At 38.1% G+C, this 24,112-nt stretch overlaps 1 protein-coding gene across 10 annotated transcripts in view; it reads right to left on the bottom strand.

Annotated features, from left to right (window-relative positions):
• dysf (dysferlin, limb girdle muscular dystrophy 2B (autosomal recessive)) overlaps window positions 1–24,112 on the bottom strand; it is an 84,720-nt gene that overhangs the window by 7,072 nt on the left and 53,536 nt on the right. For 8 of the 10 annotated variants that reach the window (XM_081359317.1, XM_081359322.1, XM_081359314.1 and 5 more), the window contains 7 exons: window positions 7,960–8,058; window positions 5,641–5,769; window positions 4,045–4,200; window positions 3,343–3,434; window positions 2,847–3,017; window positions 1,810–1,952; window positions 147–286 (listed from right to left, as the gene is read on the bottom strand). In XM_081359317.1, the coding sequence (XP_081215443.1) occupies window positions 147–286; window positions 1,810–1,952; window positions 2,847–3,017; window positions 3,343–3,434; window positions 4,045–4,200; window positions 5,641–5,769; window positions 7,960–8,058 (930 nt within the window). The remainder of the gene's footprint in view (window positions 1–146; window positions 287–1,809; window positions 1,953–2,846; window positions 3,018–3,342; window positions 3,435–4,044; window positions 4,201–5,640; window positions 5,770–7,959; window positions 8,059–24,112) is intronic. The other 2 variants (XM_081359320.1, XM_081359315.1) reach the window with 1 other exon arrangement.

Here is a 24,112-nt window from a genome sequence, read left to right as displayed (position 1 = left end):
GTAAAAAACATGAAAAATAAAAATAATAATAAAATAATAATTACACCAATATAAAATAAAAATATAAAATCATAAATATAAATAATATGTTTTAATATATTATTTAATATATATATTTTTTTGTAATAAGAATATGAGACTGTTACCTGTTCTATATCTGGCTGCAGGGGGCTGTAGAGGGGCCGAGTCTCTACATGTTCAGGCACCAGACCCTGCCTTCTCAACACCAACAGAGCTAGACGCTCCAACACTGGTCCCAGGTTAGGGTTTAGAGGTTTCCCTTCATCTGAGGGCCAAATGTAGTCAACCATAAGGCCATTGTAGATTATATTCACATTGACGCAGAAGGTCCTACTTTTTTTTTTTAGCTTAAAATTGTTTAAGTTATAAGAAAGATTCATCATAATGTTATTTTCCATTAAAACCATGAAATGGAACCACTATTTAACCTCTGATTTGATATGAAGAACATTTGGGCATAGGGTTTTATGAAGTCATAACCGAGAGCAGAAAAGAGCCAACATTCATGAAGCATTCCACTTAAATAGTCGGAAATGTTTATCTTTCCCCTTTTCTCAGATGATGCGTTGATTTCATTGCTGTTGATCTAAGAAGAGAGTTTCCCCTTTCAAAAAGCAAAAAGAGAGAGCGAGAGAAGAAAAAAAATAAACGTCCACTGTTGAGTTTATGGTTTGAAACCCTGTGTCATGTCCCTGAGGGAAACATGGTCGGAGTGTGGAGAAAAGAGGAAAAAGACTGAAGTGGAGGAAGATCATTTCTGCCATGAAGTTGGATGCCCGAAACGGCCACCTGATAATTGCTTTGACGCGCGGGTTGCCGCAGTTACGTGGGCCAAACAAAAATATGTAGTATTCCTCCGCGGCAAGACACGGGAGCAGGAGGCTGAGAAGCCCGCCACAGTGTTGACCTTGGCTGAACATGCTTATATGCTAGTTCCCCATAAATCTGAAGCCGGCCTCATCCCAAAGCATCATGGAAGGGAAAATGGCTGGAGAGCTTGGCTTTCTGTAGGCCTTGTGTTACATCTGAGTGGTAGAAAGACAGCCATGGGACTTTAAGGGCTTAGAGGTCAAACCAGAAGTGTTGGGAGGATCTGATCAAAATAATACACACCTAATGGTGAACTAGCATTAGCTAGCATTGTCATCCCAGGGGCACACTTTAAAACAGGAGGGGACGTCAGGTTGCTGTGGCAAGGAGTGATATATTTGCTGTGAATGAATGACTATGTCAGAGGTGCTGTATGTTTACACAAGTCCTTCGTCTTTACAATATCGCACTTGTTTTTCTTCACACAGAGGAACAACTCATTCTTTCCGCTCATAGCGCCCGAGCAAGAACAGCCAAGCGGCCTCCCCGACAGCTCTGTGATCCCACACACAAAGATATGATGTATGGCACAAGCCGAGACATATATCGTTATTCTTTTTCTGTCAGTGTTTTCACAGAACCGCAGCCGATCTCGTGCTCGGCTCACTTTTTTTAATGACGGAAGATGTGATGGAGTCAGGCTGCTGCTTTGATTAGCTCTTACTCGTGACTAATGCTTTCAGCAGCTCCAAAGAAAAGACTTCCACTTTCTTTTTTCGCCGTCCAGCCGGCGGGTTTGATAGGTCGTGATGCCCGTGTTTATTCGTACGTACGCGTTCATGTGCATTGCTGCGCGCAATTCTCTAAGAAGCCGCTCTTTGGGAATGACAATCGCAGAATTAACGATCAAATATCATGAACATAAAATTCACTGGTAGGAAACTAGGTCTACTTGGAGTGTGTGTTTAGGACACTGACCAAGGTCTGCGATGGTGTACTCCTGTCCTCTGAAATAGACTCTATCCTGCTTGTAGACGGGCAGTTTGTAGTTTCGCCTCTCGCACAAACGATGAAGTAACTGGGATGGTTTTACCTGATCTCGCCACTGGTTAACTCCTGACCTAGAGTCAGGACAGAAACATAAAGAGTTCATTTATGATGAAAAACCAAGGGTGTTTCTGAGCAGTATGTGTTATCACAGTTGCGACAGCCAACAGTTACTCAAAACTTTTTTTACATTTAGGAGATGATTACTCTGGTAACAAAAAAAAAAGAATAATAATAAGGTGGTTAGCTGGTCTCCTAGCCAGGCCAAGCTGTTTAGGCTGGTATGTTTTTGCCGAACACCTCATTAAATAAGCTATATGAGACAGCATGGCTGTCAAAATGCAAAATGGAAAATATGCATTACATATTTAAAATAAATAAATACAATAATAAATTAAAATAATAAAAAATGCATAAGTACATAAAATAATAAATAAAGTAAAACAAAATATGCTATTCTTATAATTAATATAAATACTTTTATTAAAATTAAAAATATAAATAAAAAATTATGTAATTTGGGGAAAAATAATATCAGACTGTGTTACCTGAACAAGTCAAAAACCAGATTGCCCAAGCAGGATCACAACATGATACAGGATTCAACTCAATAAAAAAAAAAATAAAAAAATAAAAAAAAAAGGTGCTTTACTGGTCTTCGCAGGTAGACAGCTTGGGGAAACTGGCTTCAACTTGTTTAGCTGGTTGTCCAGCATAACAGACTAGTCTTAACAGCTTGGCCAGGCTAGAAAACCAGCTAACCATCTTAGACTGGTTTAAGCAGGGTCAGAGAAGATGAAAGTCAGGATCAGAATATGACTGAATCCGATGGGATTCAAAGGTCAGAGGCTAGGTCATGGCTCTAACATGGCTTAAACATTAACTACCTGTTCTTTACAGTTTTCATAATGACTACTAATAACTGTGAGGTGAAAGGAAATAGGATGAGAGACAGAGGCATTTCTTACAGACAGTAGGACTGTGGCAGCCCGCAGCGAGCGCCATGGCGCGACAAGAAGCGATTCTCCAAATCAATGACGGTCTCTCCGATTTTCTCATCTTTAGTGACCATGTCGTAATCATACAGCATGATCTTTAGGTCCTTCTCAAGAGGCAGAGAACACGTCAGCTCAAACATCCTAAATGAGAAGCAAAAGACACACATTTCAATCTTTGAATAATTCCTTTAGTCAGAAATTATTTTGCTTAAAAGTTCTCCAAGGTAATCATCCACATGCTTCGTATTCTGCCTCTGTATCATTTATCCACCAGATCACTTTCCTTCTTGCACGTATCCGACATCAAGACTTTTTAATTTAGGGGGGTCATCATTATTATGAGTGTGGCGACCCCTGCTGGTATAATCAATCCTTGCTATGACGTGTTTCTATGTGTGTGTGTGTGTGTGTGAGAATCTGTTCAAAGACACAGAAAGAAAGAGAGAGAAAAAAGAGAGATACTCACTTTCCAAAGACGGGGTCCAAAGTACAGGGTATGTAATTGTCGTGGTCATCGACTGATTTCTTGCCAAGTGTGATCTTAACATAGGGGTCACACTAAGAAAAAACAAGAAGTGCTTGTTAGTATGTGTTAACATAGCCACATACTCACACATATATACTATAAGCAACAATATCCAAAACAGCACTCCCTCTTTTTGTACTTAAAACAGGGGCTCTTTGCTCTCGCGGTGGAAAAAAGCATCAAATCTCTGTGATCAGTGCGTGTTTCATAGGCAGCGAGTACATGTGTGAAATGTTCCATATCATAACTCCTGGCCTGAGTAGGTGATGAAAGGACGTCATCTTAGCATATTCGCAACTAATGAAGGGAAAGCCCATCTGACGCAGGGCCAGCGGTGGTGGCGTGTTGGCCAGGTCTCGGGCAGCGATTGAGAGTTTATGGTTGTGGGTAAAAGGGTGGCTCCATGTTTTCATAAAGCAATTTCTCGGCTCTCTTATGACTCTGGCACTGCAGAGGCTTCACAAAGGGCTCGTCTGGCTGACAAAAAAAACTACAAAGATTTGTGAATGCATCTACTGAAAATACAAGGGCTGTTGAAACAAACTCTCCCAACCCTGATCCGTATACAAGGACACTGAAAAGCAAATGGCTAGTTAGCATGTTCCTTTCCTTTTTCGTGTATTTTGGTTGTGTTGTACCTACCTTGCCATTGGCATCTTTGGGCTGTAAGCCATAGGCCTGGATGATGTAGACGCGTACCAGGCACTCTTCTATTCCGTTCGGGGGGAGCTTGGAGAACCGGCGTGGGGGTACAGACACCGAGGGATCGTCAGGCAATGGATAGATCTTAAATGAACCCTGAAGGAGGACGGGACAGGAGTCAGTGTAACTCATGGTGCAATTTAGTTTTACTTTTTTCTGGAGACCTGCAGTCTGGGGCCTCCAGACAGACCTCAAATTACACTTTAATCCCTCAAATTTAGTTCCCTCAAATCCTACTAGAACTAAACCAGTTGTAATCCAAATAAACCATGAAAAAGCATCTACACTCTTCAAATTAGAGGTTCCCATTAGAATCAAAATGGGTTTTAAAGCCATATGCCAGATGCCATAGGAGAGTATTTTTAAAGGTGCACCAAAAAATGAAAATCATTTAATAAAAAAAAAATCATTTACAAAACCAAACGTTTCTATCCAATATTATAGACTATATTCTTTTTGTTGGCTCTTGCATGTCATATGACCGATCACAACACAGATTTCAACAGGACTGGAAAAAAAACCCCAACTTCAAATGAGATTTGAGAGTAACAGCCAAAGGGATAAGTGAACAATGACTTTTACTTGTTTGGTTTTGACACAAAAATATTGCAAGCTATCTTCAGAAGACTTTTTTTGTATAGTATATAACTTGTGAAAGTTATATGGACTACTTTTGTGGGATTTTTTTGTTTTGTTTTTTGTTTGTTGCTAGTATAAGTGATATATCTATTTTTGATGTATGGGGAAAAGGGTGTAATATGTGTTATATTGTTAACTAAAACTTTTCATTAATTGAAATGGAGCTTAAATAAAATATAAATATTACATGAAAAAACTGAAAATATAAAAATAAAAGCAAATAACAATAAATATATATAAATAAACTTTACTTACTATAATGGTATATAACTATTACTAAAACAACACTAGTCTGAAATTATATAAAACATGACCAAACGTTTTCCACAGAAGACATGACATGTTGACAAATTTTACATTTTTGTGTGAATTATATTTTGTACAAATGTTAAATAAAAAAATATAATCATTTTTAAGTTTCACAAAAAAAAAATTATATATATATATATATATATATATATATATATATATATATATATATATATATATATATATATATATACTTTTTTTTTGTATATATATATTGTGCTTTAAAGAACACATAAACCAGTACAATGACCTGAGGAACCCAGAATGTATCTTTGGGAGTTCATAGTTCACCAAAAGAATGGCACAAGACTGTCTGTTGCAGAACGCTCTAAATTAACAAATTATTCAAAGGTTATTCAAAGGTAAATTTGACAAAGAACAAACTGAACCTGCCAGATGCAAGTGTGTGATCTGTTAAATAGAAGGCCTGATTCAATGATTTTTATTAGCTCAGCTAATAAGCATCAACACCCATCCCTTGCTTCATCTGGCGACGCCTGAATGTTTTCCCTCTTGAAGACTGAATGAGAGCACATGTGATATCAGACAGCTGACAGTTATATAACTGAGATGTTATAATGACCCTACCTTGAACTCTCCAACAACAGAAGGGTCTTCACTCTCATTCTGGGTTCTTCCACGGTAAAGTTTAAACGTTTGACAGAAATCAGCAAACTTCTCAAAGCCTTCCGTTTTCTCCAGTTCTCTGTCATACACCTGAGAAAGGAAGCACAGGAGAATGTGTATTTTTGTGATTTGCATGCAGATCTTCAATCAACTCAAAGGGCTGAAAGGACACATGCTATATACAAGACATCCATTGTTTGTCTTGCCAAAGCAGTTTTCTTTAAGAATCTTGGACTCTGGGATATTTAATTGTGGGTTTAACATTTCAGGCACAAGTCAAACTACCTCAAATGCACCATTAATGCAAAAAGATCTGGAAATTCCTGATTATGAGAATGTTTAAAAACTCCAATAAAATGCGCAAAAACGATTTGTGCCCAAGGAAAATATGCTTTGCCGTGACATTACACAACTTTTAACTAGCGGCGCACAACTCTCCAACCAAACGGCCACCCAGGAGACAACTTAGTGACAAAAGTATGAAGGAATCCTCGTAAGCGAGTCGATCTGTTTTTCTAGTTGACTCACTCAGGCCCGGTCCCTGAACGTGTGACACGACACACAACACATGAAACCCTCTCCCAGTCTCTTTTGCTCTTTCCCTGCCTTCAATCTGTCCCTCAGGCACCATAAGCCCAAAATAACAGCTCATCTCAGCAGTTTTAGGGAAAGTGTTTTTGTCTGCCGCTCCTCCCGGTGCGTGGGACACTCTCACATGGTGGCAGCCAACAACTGGGCCCGTTCCTCGCAGGTAGCCCTGAGACCCGAGGCCCCTGCCAGATGACTAACGGACACGTTATAGATTGGAAAGGTTGGAAAGAGTGGCTAAGGCAAGTAGAGAGAGAATGTGGTGACAGGGGAGATCGCTGACAAACCGGCCAGAGATCGAGGGATGATAGGGAGGTGTGGGCTGGGGGGAAAACGGCTCGATGACGTCAGTAACGGAGCCCTTGTCTGCACTTGGTTATCCCCCTGCGGCAACCCCGACATGAATTCATCGGAAAAGTTGGGAATCTGGCAGCCACTGGCTCTATTATAAATGGATAAGCTTGTGGGAAGTGGGCTGGAGTGGACTGGAGTCGGGGTGAGTGAGCATTTGAAAGTAGGCATATGCACTCCCTAGGGAGACCGCAGGGCTTTGAAGTTCGGCTGTGTGCGGAGCTGATGTTTCTGCGACCTCGGATTCTGGCATCCTTATGTTGGTTTTGCTTGGGCACTGATAATGTCACTATAGTTATGATGAACTTTTGCTGTCAATCTCCATGTACAGATTTCATACCGCTGGGATCATGTTAGACGTGCCAGTGGGAAGACATGAGCATGAATAAACAATGACAAAATGTTCATTTTTGGGTGAATTATTCCTTCAAGTTCCACAAAGAACTTTTTATTCTCTAGCTCTGTAGGAAACCATGAACTGTTTCTTCAAGAGAATAGTTCCTCCCATATTGAAAGTTATATATATATATATATATATATATATATATACATATATAAAACTCTCTATATAGAAGTCTTAAGGGCTTTTTCCATTCTAAACCCTGGGAAAATACAATCCTGGGTTACTTTTTACGTCTCACACTCATACCTTATCCAGGGTTAAAAAATAATCCTGGGTCCTCATGAGGTGACGTTTCACACTGGGTTAACGTTCTTATCTGCATATTTGCAGTGTCAGAGTTATTGATCTGTTTAAATAAAGGCTCTAGCATTGTGTATCCTTGTATTATATATTGCCCTGTGCCCTGTATACTGTATATTGACCTATATCAAGTTTTTCCCGAATTAGACTTTTTGGACTACAGAATTAAGAATAAAACATGTGTTTCTGTGACTAATATTATCCAACGCATGTGAATATGAGGCATGCAATTTGGCATGCAATCACAGTTTCTAGCTGTGACATTCTAACATAGCATTGCTTCACACTGAACAAGTTTGGCACCACAGAGTGGGTTACCACTGCAAAAGTGGTGCTCACCCGGCTCTGGAGTTTCGTAACCCCAGGTCAAAGGCAGTGCTAACCCCGCTTCTTAATTACAAGTGTGAAACGTTCTATGCACTGGGTTAAAAGCAGAGTTTAGAACACTTATACCCCAGGGCTAAGTGCAGTGTGAAAAGCCTTTTAGCGTTTTTGGGGGGTCTAATGTTGTTTTGGGTCCCATTGACTTTCATTGTATGAAAAAAAAAACCTTATTTTGTGTTCTGCAGAAGTATGAAAGAAAGTCAGTCATACGCATTTAGAACAACATGAGGGACAACATTACTGTGATGCCTTACCTGCAGTGTATCGAAGCCCTTCTCCATATAACTTCCACACTTGTTCCTCTCACCTGTGGAGGCATAAAACTTGCTCCACCAGTCCATAAATTCATCCTGCTGTAGACACAGAGGAAGAAAATAAGAGAACAGGAAGATTGAAGCATTACAAGCAAGGAGGGTCTATACATATGTGACCCCACATCCCTCATTCAATACACCCTTGCTTAATTAAATCACTAATTTCATGAATAGGAAGGTCTAGTCTGAAAGCAATGAAGGCCTTAACTTACCCACTGTCCCATCTAAAGCATGTCCGACAAATTCAACACAAACAATAAGACAAGGTTAGAAAAAGTGAAGAAAGAAAAAGAGTCAAGAGAAAATACCCTCAAATGTCAAAACATTTTAAGCAGAAACATGCATGAGTGACAGTGACACCATCCACAGACCAAACGACCAGTGGAAACAACCCTTTCCATAACTTAATCTTTTCCATAAGTAACTGATAAATCATTCATCTGCTGTAGTGATGGTAATTGTAAGGATATCAAATTAAACTAGAAAGAAAGCGTTCATATTGTCATTTTTCTGGTACTTTCATGGGTATGAATCAGGAGCGCTAATGTTCTGTTGCAATTTGATGTACTAATCGCCACTGATACTGCAAGTCTCGCCAACGCTCACTCATTCCACATGGAAAGTGTGGGACATTTTTCAAAAAGGTACAATCAGGCAGTTCCCACCTCAGCCAGCACCACATTCCCATCCAACCAAAAGACAAAAAAGTGTTGTTAATGAGGACAACACCCTCCACAATTGACACTACCTCAAAACAAGACACAAAAGTGTAGTCAGATTATGATGTGAGTCTTGTGCAAATACATGTGTGTGTGTGTGTGTGTGTGTGTGTGTGTTTGACAGATGGATGAAAGACAGACTGACCCACCGTGGCATAAAACACAGTGTGTTTGGAAGAGAAGAGATCCCTCCATTGGCTGCACCCACACACACTTCTCTCTCTTCTAAAAGGCCAGTTTCGACTCACCCTGAGGAGAGACTTCAAGTTTCGCTTCCATCGTACTTTTAATGATGAGAGAGGAAAAACAGTAGTGATGGAGCAATGCCGGGATATGCTGGGTTTTTTCCTCGTCTTAGTGGTTGGGGAGTGTGGCGGAGTGGCGTGCATTTTGGTGGCCAGGCAGGGGGGGCCGACACTGTTGTTTAATTAACCCACATGCCACTGCCGTGCCAAGGAATGTGCGTGTACTCGTGTCAGAGTGTGTCATATAGGCTACATGATTATGTGTGACAAACTCTGAATGAAATCTTTCATTAATACAGTTAATCATTCATAGTCTTCTAAAACAAAAATAAATGAGAAGAAATAAAAAAGTTTCTGTTCAAAAGTTTGGAGTCAGTATTGTTTTTTGATGTTTTTGAAAGAAGTCTCGTTTGCTCACCAAGGCTGCATTTATTATATCAAAAACAGACCAAAACAATAATATTTCTAAATTTAAAATGAAAAAAATATATTCTAAATCTAAAATAACTGTTTTAAATTTCAATATATTTTAAAATTAATTAATTCCTGTGATAGCAAAGCTGCATTTTCAGCATCATTACTCCAGTCTTCACACGATCCTTCAGAAATCCTTCTAATGTGCATATTTGGTGCTCAAGAAACATTTCTTATTATTATAATCAATGTTGAAAACAGTTGTGCTGCACAATATTTTTGTGGAAATCATGATACTTTTATTTTAGGATTTTTTATTTAATCATGTTAAAGGAACACTCCAACTTTTTGGGACTTTAGCTTATTCACAGTATCCCCCAGAGTTAGATAAGTCCATACATACCTTTTTCATTTCTGTGCGTTCTGTAAGTGTTATTTGACGCACCCACCGCTAGCCTAGCTTAGCACAAAGACTGGATGTAAATGGATAAGGTAGCATACTAATCCCAATAAGTGACAAAATAATGCAAACATTTTCCTATTTACATGTTGTGATCTGTATAGTCACAGCGTGTACAAATAACAAGGCTATATGAGACAGAGACCATTTTTAATTGTATAAATACTGGGAACTATAGTCTCACAAGGCGTAGGAGCACAGCTACTTGGGCGGAGTGGCTACTTGGGCGGAGTGATTAGCGCAGCACACGAGACGTGTGCATTATGTTTGAAATGTTTGCATTATTTTGTCACTTACTGGGATTAGTATGCTACCTTATCCATTTACATCCAGTCTTTGTGCTAAGCTAGGCTAGCGGTGGGTGCGTCAAATAACACTTACAGAACGCACAGAAATGAAAAAGGTATGTATGGACTTATCTAACTCTGGGGGATACTGTGAATAAGCTAAAGTCCCAAAAAGTCGGAGTGTTCCTTTAATGAAAAAAAAACTTTATTTGAAATAGAAACATTTAGTAACATTATAAATACAAAGTTCTGTCATGAAACTCTAGATGGCGCAGGCTTATTAGTCCTTAACTCAATCTGCTTGCAATCACTCTATACGGCACCTCTGATTGGTTCCTGGTGTATCAGTAGCCAATGACCTTGCTGCTCAACCTTCAAATTTGTGGTCAGCAATGGCACGCTTACAGAAACCCTCCACCTTCCCCAGCTCCACTTGTATAGATCTGCTAAGGGCAATTCATCTACGCTATATTGTACAGCAGCAGCATGTCTTACTTGCTCTCAGCAGCGTGTTGTGTATACATGTACGTATCGGCAGTAGCAACTCCCGTACTTTCTCTGCAGCAGCAGCAGCAATGACCAACAGCAGCAGCAGCGAAGCAGATTCCGCCAAGACCAAACATATCAATATTGTCATATTAATTACCATGCCAAACACTCAGAGTCATTATGACAGAAATGCCTTTAAACCTTTACTGTCACTTTCGATCAACTTAATGTGTCCTTGCTGACTCCACACTCTTAAATGGTAGTGTATTTTACTCGTAATAACTTAGAAGATGCTAATAAAGCTATAGTACTTACAAATAAACAATCCTATAAAAAACAAGCCAGTAATATTTCCGGGGAGATAGTAAGATGAGAAGTGTCACAAAACAAAGCTCCAGAATTGCTCAGAAAATGTGAGACTCCGTAAAATTATAAAACAACAGAATTTTTTTTGTTGGTTTGTTTGTTTACAGAAGAGACGTGTGCACCACATGTGCGTAACCTGAAGTCAGAACGGGTTAAAGGACTATGCCGTGTTTTGAAAAAATAGTCAAATTTAAAAGAAATAGTAAGTACTATCATTTACAAAAGACACAATATTCAAAATAGGCTGAAGGGATGTAACCTGAAAGCTCTAGAAGTAAGAGTAAGAAATTTTGGTCTCAGGTCAGAGATTCTTAAAAAAAACGCTAATTTATGCAATAATTTCAAGTCAACATAACAAAGGAGAGAATTAAATGACTCAACAACACTGGTAATCCACAGAGAGAATGAGAGATTAGAGCGTCAGAGAGATGAGCAGGAAGGTGAAGGTAACATGAAGGGGACGTTTTCGGGGGAGTGTCTCCTGCGTCTACCCAGAGGCTGCACACGGGGTCAATGGGACTGGGTGTGCAGTAAGTATCTGCAGTGTATTGTGAAGCTGCCTTCAGAATCACTTAAGCTGAGTTGGCCTGGCTGTGCGGCAGTCTAACAGCCCTGAATGGTGCTTTTCATAGTACTGCCACATGTCTCCTCTCTTTGTCTGACAGAGCTATTAAAGCGGAGCCTACGAATGCCGTGACAGCCATGTTTCCATCCGAGTTACAACTGTGTGTGCGTCTTAGGTGTTTGTGCGCAAGTTTGTGTTAATCGGATCGCATGTGACCAAGGAAATAATGTTCCATTTTGCCTCTGAAATGATGTGTAATGAGTGTGCGTGCATGTGCGTCTGGTCACCCAGACACTTCGAGTGCACCAGATGTATGTGTTTAGTTATTCTATACTCTGCCCAAAGGTTTTAGGACTTAGGGGTATTATTAAAATAAGTACTGCTCCATATAAACCTGGGTGTATATGTGCGTGCATGCTCGCAAAAAAATGGAAACGCACTGTCGAAAGAGATGTTACACAGATGAAAAGATAATGTTAAGTGTATGATATGATTTCAGACATTAGGAACGTCAAAATTTATGAAAATGAGAGTATTTATATTGGTTGCTATGTCCCAGGGTGGATTGGTACCTGAAACAGGGTGGTCGGAAAGGCAGAGGGAAAACAGGGAACTTCACTGCTCCTCCAAAAATTAATTCATGCAAAACCTGTTAAAATGGTTGCAAACATTCTCAATTCCTGAGGTAAAGGTTAACACAGGGCACTGGTGGTGTTAGCATTGGGTCTAAAAATGCTTGTGTGCACTAGTGATGAAAAATAACCAAATAAAGTTGGTAATAACCGAGCACTGAACAGACGTTTAAATACACAGTACAGACATTCCATGTGTTTTGATTGACGGCTCATTCAGAAATATAAACAGTATCCAACATGGCTTCAGGAATTTGCGACATGGAGTTGGTGGAAACCTGTGGGTTCTAAAGCAGGTAAAGTTTATTCCACAACTTTACAATTCAGTCCATTTTGCATGAATGATGTGATGGAGTGCAGTAGAGGCTGCATATTCATAAAGCATACATACTATACAGTATACATTCTGAAAAGTACAGTACACTTCTGTCCTGTTCTGCCTGGTGGAGTACAGAATATAGCCATGCTGTTTACTAGCAAAACTTCACTAGTCTGTTTAGGCTACATTCACACAGTCATTGTTTGAGGATGACTGCCGTATTAGTATTTACTTTCCTACAATATAGAAGGCAAAAAACAGTGTGTGAAAAGAGAGTTATGTCCATATTAATAAAAGTACCTGGATGACCTACTACTTCCGTAGAGTAAGGTAAGGTGACATAAATGACGTAACTGGAGCTGACACAGACCGAAGTTGGTTCAGTGATTATCCCTCCGCGTGCCATAAGGCTGAGTTACCACATGAAAAAAGACATTAAAAAATCCTGAAAAAGGGTGAAAGTTCTGTTCCAAAATGCAGTTGTCACTCTCACTAATAAGCATAAGGCACTTACACACATGCACAATTCCTATTCTTTGCCTTTCATCTCTGCCAGTTGCATAAACATAGCCACTAAGTTAAGACTGGTCTTAAGAACTAGTCTGACCAACTAGCAATTAGTTAGGGCTAATCAGTCTTACTTTTCAGAATTAAATTAGACCATTCAACTTTTTTATGTAACTGACTTTTAAAGAATTTGACCCGTCTTGAAAAAAAATGAGATGACTAACTTATAAGAGGACTAGTCTAAGCAGTTTATGCAACCGGCCTGGTCTAGCTTGTTTCCTAGTCTTACGTTCTAATAAACTATTAATATATTTGGCTTTGTGACGAATTGCATGTCCCTCTTCTGTAAGTTGCTTTGGATAAGAGTATATATGCATATATGTAAATGTGAATAATAAATATGTGAAAACATAATTGTATTTAGCTTCCACAATATATCACATCAATATTACACCAATGCTGGCCTTCTCAACCAGGAAGTTGGATAGACCCTAAAGGGACTTTTCAATGCAAATATACATTTATAACTGAATTTATTTTGGTTTTGGGCATCTCTTGTTCACTAAGAAGTGTGCTGTATTCCTTCACTGTCTGCACATTTCAGCAGAGTCAAGGCAGTCTTTCAAATAACCTCCAGCATATTTGCATGGTCTGAAGAAAATGAAGCCACCAACCAATATTCCATTTTATGAGTAACCACAGTTCGGCATGTTTCTTTTTCTCCTCTCAAAACTACTGATGCGTTTTGGATGTCAACTGCTAAGACCGAAAAACTGGCAAAACTGCTGAAATACTATTTGTCCTCTGCAGTGTCTGAAGGCTTGGCAAAGACTTAGAATAGAATAGAATAGAATAGAATCTGGAAAATATTTACTTTGTATTAAGCTGAGAGCGTATCTCTTTTTCTATCCGCTTCTCACAAAAACATCACTCCAAAGCAGTAGGTTTTTTTTGCAATAAACATATTTAATAAATACTTTAAGTTATGTAAACTTTGACAGCCCTACAAACACATGTTGTAATATCTATCTCTTGATTTTGAGCCTCTCCAAAGACACCTTAACTGTTCCATGCTGGTGGAATGACCATGCCTATCTCAAAGACGCATCTCGCCAACACTTCAACCATTAATACTAACACTTGCGATTCTATATCTATTAAAAAAAATAACTGGGAATAGTCACAACACTTTTATTGTTGGCCAATTGTTGGTTTGATTGCTTTTATTGCTCTCCTCATTTGTAAGTCGCTTTGGATAAAAGTGTCTGCTAAATGGTTAAATGTAAAAGTAAATGTTTTAGGTTAAATATTTTCCAGAGCCTCTGGTACCCTTTTGTGGATCAGTTTGAAAATCCCTGAATTCCAAGACCTCAAAATAGCGAAACAAATCTCATCGTAATAACAATTAGGAAATAGTGTGATGAACGACTCTCTCCTCACCATCTTTTCTCTCTCCCTCCTGAAAGCAACAGGACAGGACAAGCTCATAGTCTGCATCTTCAAAATTTCATTAGTTGAAAAGTGATTGAATACACATTTTTCATCCCTCTCTCTTTCTCTTCCTTTCACTCATTCTTTTTCTTTCTGTTCTTGACATTTGGCAATGAGGGGAAATGCACTGGGAATCTTTTAACAGCCCTATTTACTTTGGCTCTGGTGAGAGAGAAAATTTGGATTTTTGATCATCTGGTTTTAATGGTTTCTAATAAAATAAATATCTTTGTTTGCAAAAAAGAAACCTCTATGTCTTGGCAAGAGGAGGCAAAGAGTACTACATTTAGAGTGTGATATAAACAAGAAGTGGTATCAAAGGATTCTGCTTAGTCTTAGCCTGGTGTAATGTAGTCATAAGGACTAGAACTAAAGCCCCAAAGCTGTGGAGATCATTTGACTAGAAACAAATTGGACCACACTAAGACCTGCATGACTTCCAAGAGTAGATGGGCCTAAGAAGATGACAGAACACACCTTTCTCCTATATGCTTGCTTCTCATTTATATGTTCCTCATTCATGATCCTGACTTTTCTTTGTTGGAGAAAGTGCAGAAAAAAGAATAGTTTGAATTCAATAAGTCTCCTTGATCTTAACACAAAACAGGATTCGTGTTCTGCAACCAATCTGAAGCGTAACAAAAAGCGAAGACAAATATGAGGGAAAATTAGCTTTGCCTCAGAAATAAATAAATAACAATATACCATAAAATAAATGAGTCTGTCACCCAAAGTTCCCGCAGTCAGTCACATGTGCAAAATCCTTCATTGAGTTAGAAACCTAGAGTAACCACTCACAAAGCCAACTAGATCATGCAGATCTTCATGATTAGATGCACCCGTTAACCTAATTAGACTGGTGTAAATATCATTTTGAAATACACTTTATGGTCAGAAGTATGTGGACTCCCTAACACCACACCCATATGAGCTTGTCTGAGCATTTAATTTCAAAACTATGAGTACTGACAGGAAGTTTGCCTTCCCTTTGCAGCTATAATAGCTTTCAATCATTTGAGAAGGCTTGGAACATGCTGTGGGAACGATGTGGAACATGGCTGCAGGAATTTGCACACATTCAGACACAAGAGCCTCGGCGAGGTCAGGCACCGATGTTGAACAATGGGGACTGACTAAGTTGGAGTTCCAATTCATCCCATAACAAGTGGGTTTCAGGTCTGGACTCTGTATAGGCCAGTCAGGTTCTTTCTCGACAAACTCAGCAAACCATATGGACCTCACTTTGTGCAGAGAGGCATTATTATGCTAGAGAAGAAAAGGGACTCAGACAGTTGAATGCTTGATTTTTCACACTTAACAGCCAAATCCATTCATTAATAGAGCGTGTCCACATATGTACAGGGTGTACATTTACATTACAGTGTCTGCAGTACACATATTGTGCAAATACAATTGCTTAAAATTGCAATTGTACTGTATAGCTCTACAAAATAAAGTACAAAATTCTTACAGAGAAAGTCACAGTAAAATAAAAATGACATCCTAAACCTTTTTTTTCTGTGTGGAATCAGTGTTGTTATTGTCAACTAAAACTAATCAAAATCATTTGTGGAAACGTAACCTTAAACAAACCTTAGAAATGCTGCCTTAGCAACTAATTGAAATAAACTACTAAAGTACTACAATTACTAATCTTAAAATTGAAATAAAAATAAAGTGAGTAAATGACAGAATTTTGAGGTGAAGTATTTAAATATCATCTTAAAAAAATTTTAAGCGAGAAGCACAATGGCTTATTGATATTAAGACTTGTTTTAAGAGAATTCATCTTGACAAATATTTTGTCATATTGTTTAGTATAAATCTTTATGAAAATGTCAGACCTTGGTCTGGGTGATGTCACTTGTCCTTGCATCGTCATACACCAAGGGCATGCAACACAGAACACAAGCCACATCGCATGTGTATTCCCCTTGTTGACTTTGTCACAGCTATTCTGACTGAATAAAGGTGACATGCCATGAGCCACAAACACATAAAGAGACAAATAAAATCCAATATTATTTTCACACGTAGTGAGGGAAAGAAACCCTGGACTCAAACCATAGCATTATACACTTAATGACCTAGTCACAATGAAATGAAGGTTGCAGAGAGATGGAAAGAGATGTGAAAATTGGTGATGATGTCATACATACGTACATGGAGGCTGGACTGAGAAGGTGAGATGTTAATAATGGCAGAGCTGGTGCCGTCTGCCTGTTATAAACCAGAAGCATCGGTTAGTTGGTTAATGTTAGTAAACACCCTTCATTCGCTAATCAACACGCTTCCAAAAACATGCAATCATAATAAGAGAAGCATTCATAGTTTCTCAGAAAGCCAAATCTTTCAATTTCACTATTCAAAGTCTAAAGCAAAACAGTGTTTCAGATTGAAATGCTAAATGTTTGAGTTTGTAATTGGAACGTATAATATTAAATATCCTTATTAAGACAAATCTAACTGAACTACACATGTTATGCCACACTCTACCAGCCAACAGTTCAATCCTGGCCATAGTTGTGATGAGATATTTTTTTATAGCATAATGAGAAATGACATGAAAACAGAGCAACACATTAGATCAGTAGCATATATGGATGAAGTAAGATGACAGCATATATTACAGAGCAGACAGTGGATTGGATCGCCAGGTCTGGAACTCCCAGACTAAGATGCAACAGAGAGCGTCAATGAGGCACAGATGGCAACCATACCGAATGCTCTGACTCTAACCTGCGGTTTGTGCACTCAGACAGGACTGTGTTTCTAGCTGATAGATAAATCATTACCAAGGTCAGGACCATGAAATGTGATTCCCCGATGAAGAATGACACCCCAGGATTGTTGTTTTTCCTGGATGGGACTCAAAAGTGTTTTTTTTTCCCCCAATGATAGCTCTAACAGATGAGGGACTCTACAGTAGGATGAGTTCATGCTGCAATGTAAGCGTTAACGCTAATTAGCAGCAGACACAACACAACACGCATTTATGTTCCGCAGCGCTGTGCCTCCCGATGCTAAATAGAACCATTGTTTTCAATAGGAACGTGTTGCAGCGAAAGGACCACGCCAGCCATAAAACAACACGGGTGAAAATGCATTTTGCGGATTGAACAATGGAATAAAATAATTAAATTCTGAGGAGAGAGAGCTCTCCAAGGAGTAACAATAACCTAGCGTAGCCGTATCATTTTAAAGACGTTTGTCCCTGTACACATTATGAAATGTGTTGTAATAAATAACATGCACAGGACAAACATTTAATATAATTTAAGTGCAAATCTTATTACATCTATGTCAACAAATGCTCCCCTCAAAAGGATAATATATCATGCAAAACATAACAACAGCAGTTCTGCTGTTACATGGAGAATAAAAAGCTTTATTGTAATTGTAATTGTTGGTAAAGTCTGGGGTCAAATACGGTACATGTATTTGTCCTGAATGATCACAGTACGGATGTCTTGGTTCAGTGCATACAGTCAGAAGACGAATACAGTCAGTCACAGGCGATCCACACTACAATCTTGCTAAAAAAAATAGCTTGCTAGTAGCCTATATGTTGAGTTTCAATTCCTTTTTGTGACACTCTCCAGAAATGTTTGTTTTCTTTATTTAACAAAAGCACAATGGAAGAACCAACCAAGTCAGTTTCCTTATAATTGGCTAATAAAGCTGGTTCTTAATAAAATAAAAAAGTCAAAAGCACTATTGTATTTTCCCCAAAATCAATTTATACAATACCAAATATGCACGTTTAAATTTTAAAGCTGCAGTCCGCAGTTTTTCCTCTTTGTCGCCATCTCTGTTCGAAATCTGCAATTGCAGTTATTCGCGGCATTATCAACTTTACGTGGGTTGTGCTTCAGCATGGCACAGCGTGGATGAATCCAATGTTTTGAGGAGAATGTGCGGCTGTCAATCAACGCCCTGGTGGTGTGGAGACTGTCATTCGGAATCACAGATTCTACTTTTTGGAAATATGAACAACATAAGAATTTTCACCTGAAAATGTCGTCTAAACAAGTAAGTAACATCCACTTTTGTTCTGACCAACTAAGGGGAAAAAAGCACTGCAGTAAATTGCGCTGATTAAATCTAACGATCGCTTATCATATCACGTCAAACCGTGCAAATTATACTTTGTTCTCAAATTGTTAATGTTAACAACATCAGCATTGCGTGACTACATTTAATGCCCTACCGATATTTATCCTTGTTTTCACATGGGCCGTGCAGTCTTTTTTTTCTCCCAAATCTTTCGCGTTTTACAACGGGTGAATCTCCAGTTGTCACTGGTGATTGTTGTTTGAACCTTTCTGGATCCGCCATCAAATTGATAAGTTTAATTATATTAAGTGCTGTGAGAAAAGGCTATAAATCTCCACCTCCAACATCCTCACACGCAACATAGCCTACTAGCCGAGACACCTTCTTTATGTGTACAGATGTAACGTAATGATCCAAAGACATGCTCGAATATCCTGCGGAAATCCACCACTGGAATTAAAAACATTATTACAAGCTTACCATTTTGAATCGAACTACGGCAAGCGGATAGTTTTGAACACTGGCTGGTTATGTACTTGCTCAAATAATTATTTTGGATCATTTTTAACACAAAAAAGCTACGGACTGCAGCTTTAAGTTGCACAGCTAAATATATTTTGTGATGGTTAGATGTTAGTTAAGAAATATTAATAATATTAATGTTAATAAATAGGTGACACACCTATCTCTATTAGGGTAATAATTTATTTTAAAATAAAACTATTAAAAACTAGTATTGAAAAAATGTAACTTAAACTTAAGCCACATTTATAAATTTTGTTTAGTTTAACTTGAAGCACTAAAATGACCAACTGGAAATAAATAAAAACTAAAACTGAAATAAAAATAAAAATAAAATAAACCTAAATAGTAATAAATTAATAAACAACTAATAAAAAATGACAAAAAAACATAAAAAAACTAAATTTGAATTAAAATGAAAATATAAAAATAAAAGCCAATTCAAAATATTAATAAAACTTATAAGTATGCAAATAATACTACAATAACGTTGGTCTATATCTTGTGTGAATTGGTGATTACACATTACACATACAGTACATCATTTATTTTTACATGTACTGTATATATCATGAGAATTAATCCAACCCAAAAATGTCTTGTGAGAAACAGCAGCTTTAGCTAAAAGCATTTTATGCAGAGCAATTTTACACATCTCATCGTGATGAGCCTGGGAGATCGCATTACCTCACCGCATCTGTCACATGCTAATCATGCCGAAGCATTCCTGATTCCTCTGTATTCTGATGCACATGGTATGGGTGATTACAACGCTATGGTAGGCTGGTGTTACAAACAGCAGAGCCGTGCCAGAGCTGTGTCTTCCCATGCAGCAACCACATCCTGCAGAAATTATGTGAAATCAAGCTTACTCTTTTACACCGCAATCTAAATACAATCAAGAATGCTGGATGTGATGTTAAACATCATCAAATAAACTTGCTAACTGTTCTAATAAGTGCAAGACATAAGGACAGTTCTTCTGTCTATGCAAACATTTTCAAATAGACTCTTACAAGAAAGTCACAAAAATGTTGCTCAACAGGCCATCAGACTGGCTGCTCATAAACAGGGACCTGGTCGCAAAGGCCTGTCATCGAGTGCTCTCGTTTCCCCAGAGTCGACCCCTAGCAGGGGAGGTGTGGGGGTAGGGGGTGGCAGTTATTGTGGCGCCGGTGGTGAGCAGCCAGGAGCGGGGGGATGCAGTTGCCCAAGACGAGGACTTACCACATCAGAGGGAGGACTGAACCCTCGCAGCGCCTATTGCTGTGTAGTGCCAGGGCATAATAAATACAACAAGAGAGAGGACTCCATGCAGCTACTCAGTAGAACAGCTAATTAGGACCAGGCCGCTTTGTTTGCTGTTGTCCTCCAACTAGAGGAGTTGCATTACAGAACATTTTGAAGTACACACATTAGTAGGGCTGTTTGACTCTTTTGCTGTCTAAATGGCTTTGGGCGAAGCCACCAAGACGTAGGATCAAAATCAAACCTTTTTCAGTAGTTCTCCCTCAAGTTTAACCTCAGAAACCTCTTCAAAGCTCCTCTACATGGGCACTTGCTTTTAGCGCCCTGTTTCTGAAGTATATCGTTTAACCCACTCAAAACCGTGGCAAATCCACAAAGCCACCGGATTGGTGTTACTTTCCCCTATGAGGTTGTGTTTGGCCTCATCAAAAACCTGCTTTAAGTGACGAACCTGATCCAGGGAGCTTTTTTTATGAGACCGCTAGGGAATAGTATCGGGGTCTGGGCCAAGCCAAAGTAAAGTCTTTGGGGAGATGATGGGGTTTGAGTTTCATTTAATGCACAGGGGAGTTCAGACCAGCTTGATGGACCACTCTGTACACCACCAAACACAAAATACAAGGCATTAGAGGTGAATATATTAAGTTATAATGCTTAAGGGGGAATAAAGAAAAAAATCCAAATATATTTCAGTCCACTGGCACACGCTGTCTCTAGAATGCAATTTGCATGTCGCAATTCTCAATCATGGAGGCCAGTTATGAGTGCTAAAGGCTGTGGGGGATGCAACTGACTATCAAGATCTAGCATAATTTGATGGCACTATACAATTGTCACGTTGTGTATGGTCCAATCCAAAACGCTTGATGCAGGTACTATTTAATCCACACAGAGAATCACACAGGAGAAAGCAGCAGCAGCAGCAGCAGCAGCGGCGGTGGCGGCGGCGGCGGCAGCAGCATAATTCACATACTCGCTAAAGATAACAGGGCTATATATACAAGGGACAAACAAAGGCATCTAAACTAGACACAGGTGAAACTCATTAGTAACTAAGGCAACTAACAAGGGAATTTAGCAACACTTAAACTGAAAGGAAACACAAGAAACAAGCATATGATTGAAAAGACAAGAACACTGAACATCGCCCTGACAACATCACAGCTGCGATTCAGGCACCTGAATCAGCACATACAAAATAAATGTACAAAAACAACTAAACCATTCAAAAGTTTTGGGACAGTAAGTAAAAAAAAAAAAAGAAATTAATACTTTTATTCAGCAAGAATACAATAAACCAATCAAAAGTAAAAGTAAAAATATTTATACTTTTACAAAAGATTTCTATTTTAAATAAATGCTGTTCTTTTGAACATTCTATTCATCGGGGGGGGGGGGGGGTCATGGTTTCCACAAAACATTGATAAGCTGTTTTCAACATTAATAATAAGAACATTTTCTTTTGCACCAAATCAGCATATTAGAATGATTTCTGAAGGATCATGTGACACTGAAGGCTGTCATTAAAGAAATTAAACATTTTAAAATATATTAAGATTTTAAAGTTATTTTTAAATTGTAATTGTATTTCACAATATTTAAACAAATAAATGTAGCCTTGGTGAACATAAGAGACAAAAACAACAACAAAATGTTTTTACCCCAAACTTTTGAATGGTTGTGTGTTTTTTTTTCCTCGCTTAACCCTCTGGGCTTCTTCATAATTGGGTCACACTTAGCTTCCTCCCGCCCGAAAAAGGGCGAAGCCTTAAAATTGTACTTAACTTTGTCCTAGGATAACCAATCAAATATTGTTTTGTTCTATAATGTTTTCTGATTATTATATAGAATTTCTAGAATTTTTTATGATACTTTGCATTAATTATATAATTTTTATGAGCTATTTTTTCCATTAGAATTAATATATATATTTTTATTTTTTTTATTTTATTTTATTTTTCAATAAATGCAACATTTCACATCAAATTAGAGTGCAGGCCTAAAAAAAAAAAATATTTCAAGTGAGAAGAGCGCCACCTAGTGGCTTCAAAATTTATTAATTTGTGTCATGTCCTATAACCGCCCATAGGCGGCCTATAGCTTTTTAATTTATTTATTTGATTTATTCCCATTCGGAAAGAAAACAATTTATTACTAATCAACCACTGAATGGAACAACACAAATTATATATCATTTTAAAGCTTAGAATCTCAGCTTTTTAATGCATCTAATTAAATGTATTAATTCCTAACGAGTGCTGAGTAATCCCTCTAAAACCAAGTGTACCGCCAGCAGGCGCCACCTAGCTGCGAAAATATTTATTACCATATTTTTCAAAAATCTTGCCTTGATAAACACAAAGTTTATGTCATTTGAAAGCTTAGAGTCTGAACTTGACAGTGAATGTATCCACTTTGAAAAACTCTTAAGTATTGCTGAGTTATTTGCTGATACATAGAATTTCTCTTTTTTTCATAATCTATAAAATAATGTACTGCAATGTGTCAAAAACATCATACAGCTCATGAAACATTCTCAGATAATTGAAAATGGCACTTCATTTTTTACAGCATATTATTACAATTAAAATGAGCCCAAAATTAACATAATCTATTGCTTTTATGACAAGATATTCTTCATGGAGAAAAAATTGCCCATGAGGGGGTGTCAAAGACTGTACAAAAAGGCTATCTCTTTTCAAAATGCTGTAATTTTTGATTCCTTTATCCAAAAATTATTATTTTTTTATCCAGATGCAGCTAACATGTAGGGGGACTTCACTAAAAAAGAATTTTCCTCCTACCTTATTTCCTTCCTGAGTTATTCCATGACAAATATGAAAGATATGCAAAATCATAATAAAAATTATATATATATATTGTCTTTTATCCACCGTTTCTTGGCGGGACAATGTCCAAATGTAATGTAATTTATATTTTCAAAAAATTTAAAAAGAGTTCTTTCAAACGATACCTACCTTTTGACTCTCCTTGCTATAGTTTTGGAGTTATTATGATTATATCATTTTTATATAGTTTGGGGCAAAATTTGCTGTTTCAGTCTTACCAGTTCATTTCTCTGTGTGTGTGTGTGTGTTTGTGTGTGTGGGTGTGTGTGTGTGGGGGGGAGGGTGTCTTTTTTACACTCTTGATGTTCTAGAGTGTCACCCCTTCATTGCTGTACACTTTTTTTCAGCACAGTGGCTGATCTGTAGCTTGTACCACCAAAAGTTTCTCTGAGTTTTCCTATTTTTTCGTATTTCCCATTCATTTCCTATGTCGCCCGTTTTCGGGCGGGAGGAAGCTAAGTGTGACTTTTTTTTTTACGACCCTTTAACATATCAGAATCATCTCCTTGATTTTTTTGTGTGTTCATATAGGTAATAAAAGAAAAGTCACCAAGTTTCACCCCCATCCGATGAAGCAAAAAAATTAAACAATTCGAAACGTTCAAGTTTTCGCCCGTTTTCGGGCGAAGAAGCCCAGAGGGTTAAATACGATAAAAAAATATTTAAAAAAATCGTGAAGATTTTTGTACATTCTGCACTCTTGGAAACTTTGGAGTCTGATTGTTTTTCTTAAATGTGTAAAACATGGTTACTGAAGGTATTTTTAACCGCACTTCTAACAAAAAATGCTGGGTTGTTTCAAACCCATGTTTGAGTCAAATATGGACAAACCCAACCATTGGTTTACTTTTTTTTTTTAACCCAACAGTTGGGTTGAAACAACCCAGTATTTTTTAGAGTGCAAGCTTGAACATGTTTTTGCTA

Source organism: Scardinius erythrophthalmus (assembly GCF_964197995.2).
Source record: "Scardinius erythrophthalmus genome assembly, chromosome: 2".
Lineage (NCBI taxonomy): Eukaryota > Metazoa > Chordata > Actinopteri > Cypriniformes > Leuciscidae > Scardinius > Scardinius erythrophthalmus.
The sequence above is the reverse complement of the archived record's forward strand: the minus strand, read 5'-3'. Positions and strand labels throughout refer to the sequence as shown.